The following is a 5,374-nucleotide window of genomic DNA, read 5'->3' on the forward strand; positions in this document are numbered from 1 at the left end:
ATGTTGGGGAAGACTACCTTAGACAAAAGGGTATTTAGCATTTACCCTAGGGTCCATTATTCAGTCTGCAACTGCTAGCCTGAGATTCCCTTCAGGTGGATTCTCAGGGGAACTGGGAACTGGGAACAAGCACAAGCTTTGGGGGTCTCCAACTTACAAGCTATTCCTAAAACTTGGGGTTCATCAGATCTCACTAGGCCACAAGTTTGGGGTCTCTAGATTCCACGTCGACAATAAATTAATAAAAAATTAAAATTGTTTTTATATATTTTTAATTTTTTAATTTTATTAATATTTTTATATATGGGGTAAAAAAAATCATTGCCTTTTATAACTTTATTGCTTTATAAATCAATGAAAAAATTATTGAATAGGGTGGTGATGTAGACAAACTAGGGTTTTAAGAAGATAAAATCTCTATTAGATTTGTTTTTTTTAGTGACACAAAAGGTAAACACTTTGCTTAAAGCATTAAGGGGTTAAGGGGCTTTCCCAGGGTCTAGGAAGTGTCTGAGGATAGATTTGAACTCAGGACCTCCTGTCACAGGTATTTTGTCCCCATTTGCAGTTCTCACTCTGTAGTAATAGATAAGTGACACTTTCTGTTAAAATTGTGTAATACCTTAATTACATTCTGAGTATCTAGAGGGCAGGGACAGTCTTTTGCTTCTTCCTTTTGTATTCCCAGCAGTTAGCATAGTGCCAGGTGCATAGAAGGCATTTAATAAATGCTTATGGATTGTTTCTGTTAAGAAAGGGGGGGGGGGAGCAGCTGGGTAGCTCAGTGGATTGAGTCAGGCCTAGAGACGGGAGGTCCTAGGTTCAAATCGGGCCTCAGACACTTCCCAGCTGTGTGACCCTGGGCAAGTCACTTGACCCCCATTTCCCACCCTTACCACTCTTCCACCAAGGAGCTAAGAAGTTAAGGGTTTAAAAAAAAGAAAGAAAGAAAAGAAAGGTAGAATGAGGCTTATACCTGGGAGCACTCTGGTAAAGTGCCTTGCTCTTCATTTATACAAGCTCAGTAAAGTATTTAAGTCAATAATTATGGCTCTTATCCACCCCTACCACTTCCTACTTTTGCAAAGAAGCTTAATCCCTTGATTAAAGCCTGTCCTGTCACTGGACATTACCAGGGCAAAAACCTTTCTGTTTTTTGTTTGATCCAGTTTGCCCTTTCCTTGTGTCACTTGTCTTGTGACTATACAGACCGCAGAAAAATCTATATCCTTCCTCTTTGGGCGAATGGAGGGTGGAGGGAGGAAGAGTCTTTCTTCTCAAGTCTCTACAGCAAAAGTTCAGATTGATGCGGAATTGTTCATTTTGCTCTTTGTTCTGCTTTGAATCCTTAAGTCACCTTTACCTATTATTTCCAATTGCTGATTAAGGGAATCTACAATTTCTGTTATGCTTTTGCTTTCCGGATTCTTTTCCATGTATTTCTATTTTTGTTGCCTTTAACTGGGTGATGTGGCATTCAAATTTTCTACCGGGTGTACTGGATATATTTTTTAGGAGGCAGCTCAGTAAACTGATAGCCAGGTCTAGAAACAGGAGGTCCTGGTTTCAAATGTGGCCTCAGACATTTCCTAGCTGAGTGACCCTAGACAAGTCACTTAACCCCATTGAGTAGTCCTTACTACTCTTCTGCCTTACAACCAATACACAGTATTGATTCTAAGATATAAGGTAAGGGTTAAAAAAATATATGTACCCTTAACACCCTTTTCAAGTTGCCTCTACCATGGTGGTATTTGACAATTGTTCTTAAGAGATATCCTAACTATGCTCAAAACGCTATAAAATTGTGCATACCTTTTGAACCAGCAATACCACTACTGGTCTGTATCCCAAAGAGATAATTTTTAAAAAGGGGAAAAGATCTACTTGTACAAAAATATTTATAGCTGCTCTTTTTGTGGTGGCAAAGAATTGGCAATTGAGGGGAAGTCCATTAATTGGGGAATGACTGAATGAATTATAGTACATGTTGGTGATAGAATACTATTGTGCTATAAGAAATGATAAGCAAGATGATTTCAGAAAAAGCTGAAAAGATCTGTAGGAACTGATGCAGAATGAATTAAGCAGAACTGGGAGAACACTGTACACAAAAGCAATATCGAATGATGATTCTCTGTAAAACTGTCAGATGATTGTCTGGCTACTCTCAGCAGTTCAATGATCTGGGACAATCCTGAAAGACATGATGGGGAATGTTCTCTAGCTCCAGAGAAAAACCTCTTGGAGTCCTCTTTCACATCAGTGTATTTATGGTTTGATTTTGTGGTTCTAGTTATGTATACATGAGCTCTTACAACAATGATCAATATGGAAGTGTGTTCTGCATGACAATAAAAATGAAATTTCAGAAAGAGACAGATTCCTTGATTCACTCTATCTTTCCTCCTGTAGTTCTTACTACAGAAAAGGTTGCATGCTTGTCTGGGCAGGTCCTAAAACATTTTTTTAAATAAATACTGTGAGAGAATGTATTTATTTATGATAGTTATAGCCATCTACCCAGGACACAATCGTGTGCTGAAGCCAAATTCTACTTGCTGGCAAGAGCCAGTTATTAAAATTTCAATATGAGCATTTATAGTTCTGAAATCAGAAAATATAACAAATCAAGGCTTGGCTTATTTTGTTGCTTACTTAGATTAGTCTAGATGGAAGGCTGAATTCCAGGGATCATCCTGTCAACTTGTTGCTACTTTGACATTTGTTTGCTTTTTTAATAACTCTTACTTTCTGTCTTAGAATCAATACTAAGTGTTGGTTCCAAAGCAAAAGAAAAATAAAGATTAGGCAATTGGGGTTAAGGGAAATGCTGAGGGTTACACAGCTAGGAAATATCTGAGGATAGATTTGATCTCAGGACCTCATGTCTCCAAGCCTGTCTCTCTATACACTGAGTCACGTAACTGGCTGTACTTTGATGTATTTTAATAAACTAAATTTAATTCTCAAAAAATGATAGAAAAATGTTAATAATGCATAGTACATTTATTTATTTGTTTGTTTGTTTGTTTGTTTGTTTATTTATTTATTTTTTTTGAAGTGAGCAAGTATTTATTAAGGAGCCTAAGATGTACCCGGCACTGTGCCAAGCATGGTAGGTACAAAGAAAAGCAAAAGTTGGTTCCTGCCCTTAAATGAGCTTACAATCTAACAGGAGACAGAACATGTAAGCAAGTAGGTACAAAAGAGATGACATATAAGGGATAAATTGGGGAATAATCTCAGAGAGAAGACACTAGCATGAACTTCTTTATGTTTCTATTAAAAGAATATATTAAGATTAAAAATACAGAAATATAACTAGCTTTAATTTACTGTATCCACAATATTTCACCCAAACCCTAAGTTAAAAAAAAACAACAACAACAACACAAAACCATTGAAATCTCCCCAACAAGTCCTTTCCCATTACATTTCTTTAGTACCTTTCTTCCCCCACTGATGTTGGGTTTCATCCTGTCACTTAGACCAGGATTCTGAAACTTATGGACTTTCTATATAGTCCAACCTTGCTTAAACCTGGAGCCAGCCAGCAAAACATGGAGAGCATAGAGACCCTCTACTTGTATATAAGTAAGACATCTTTCACTCATGTAAACCAACAACAATCACATAACAGAGACACTAAAAAAAGAGGGAAACCAGTGGTAAGGAGCCCTGGAAAGAGTACTTTTTCTAGGAGGAAAAATTAACTGCCCAGATTATGACAGGAATACAGGTACCCCAATGGGATCTAAGAATTGCGTTTGAGCATCACTGGCCTGCCGATAATCATAGTCCTCTTCTGACTTGCTGTGGGTCAGTTGCATGTTCATAGAGTAGCTTGGGAGATATTCCATGGGGTGGGGGGTATTAAAACTCATAGAAGTCTGTGATTTCATGGGATAAGCCCCACTAGTATTATTTCCAAAGGTAGTCCCCAAGTCACTGGCAGGGTAAGAGTGCTGAAATATCTGATGCTGATAGGAGCTCTCACCACTATTCTGGAACTGATTATTCCAAGTCTGGTTGCTCCATACTGGAAGGGTTCCAGAAGAACTAACCATATAGTCCTGGTGAAATAGAGAGTAGAGACTTATGTACTTCCCCAAGAGCTGATCCATTCTGAACATTACGGTTGCCATTCTTTGACCACATGCTATCTTTCTGCCATCTCTTTGATTTCATTCTCTGGTTCTGAAACCAGGTCTTGACCTGTTTGTAAGTAAGGTTCAAGTTCTCAGCCACATTTCGGATCTGCTGTGGGCTTAGGTATTTCTGCTCCACAAATCTGCTGTTGAGTACATTCAGTTGAGCCTGAGAGAACACTGTCCTCATCTTAGGTTTTTTGACTGGGCTTTGGTCTTTTCCCTGATGGGTCTTGGGTTTGTTCTGGGAGGAAAGGCTATTTGAAGTAGGGCTAGTGGCAGAATCAGGAGTATCTTGAATAAATTTATCCATGGATGAAGGAGCAGGAGAAATTGCTGTGCTTGGCTGGAGCTTTCCTGGACTCTGTAGGTGGCAATTAGAGTAAAGGCTTGGGGAAGTAAGTGACCCCGGCTGGGACGAGGAGATCCAGGTGTAGTAAGGGTGGCTGGCATCCCCTTTGGGCCGGCAAGACTGGCATTGCTGAGAGTGAGAGCAGGAGCTCATGTTTTAGAGGAGATGCTGGAAGGAAGCTGTCCAACCTTGGCAGTCAAGTCGCAGTAAGTATGGTTGACAAAGTAGAAAAGGAAGTCTTTGGGTTAAAAACTGGAAGAGACTGGAAAATGACAAAGGATTTTGGGGGCCTAGACAGGAGGGTGTGAACTCCATTTATTTATTTTAAATATAGTTTTTATTTTTTTAAAAATATTTTTCCATGGTTACATGATTCATGTTCTCTCCTTCTCCTCTTTCCTCCTCCTCCCAGAGCTGACAAACGATTCCACTGTATTATCATTCAAAACTTTTCCCCATATTATTAATTTTTCTAATAATAATCTTTTAAATTCAAAACCCAAAATCATACACCCATATAAACAAATAATAAATCATGTTTTCTTCTGTGTTTTACTCCCATAGTTCTTTCTCTCAATGTGGATAGCATCCTTTCTCTTAAGTCCCTTAGGATTGTCCTGGATTGCTTTTAGTAGCAGAGTCAATCACATTTGATCATCCCATAATGTTTCAATTACTATGTATAATATTCTCCTGGTTCTGCTCATTTCACTTTGCATCAGTTCTTGAAGGTCTTTCTAGTTCTTATAGAAATCCATTGATTCATCATTCCTCATAGCACAATAGTATTCCATCACTATCATACACCACAATTTGTTCAGCCATTCCCCCAATCATGGGACAACCCCTCATTTTCCAATTGTTTGTCACC

The 5,374-nt window shown here is 38.6% G+C and overlaps 1 protein-coding gene across 1 annotated transcript; it reads right to left on the reverse strand.

The window, feature by feature from the left end:
- Positions 1–3,725: 3,725 nt before the first annotated feature.
- On the reverse strand, positions 3,726–4,656 carry LOC123239796 (homeobox protein NANOG-like). Its single transcript, XM_044667092.1, is given in 2 exon segments — positions 3,726–4,106; positions 4,108–4,656. Coding segments are annotated over 2 exon segments (930 nt in total).
- Between the last annotated feature and the right edge of the window lie 718 nt (positions 4,657–5,374).

This window comes from Gracilinanus agilis, chromosome 3 (genome assembly GCF_016433145.1).
Source record: "Gracilinanus agilis isolate LMUSP501 chromosome 3, AgileGrace, whole genome shotgun sequence".
Lineage (NCBI taxonomy): Eukaryota > Metazoa > Chordata > Mammalia > Didelphimorphia > Didelphidae > Gracilinanus > Gracilinanus agilis.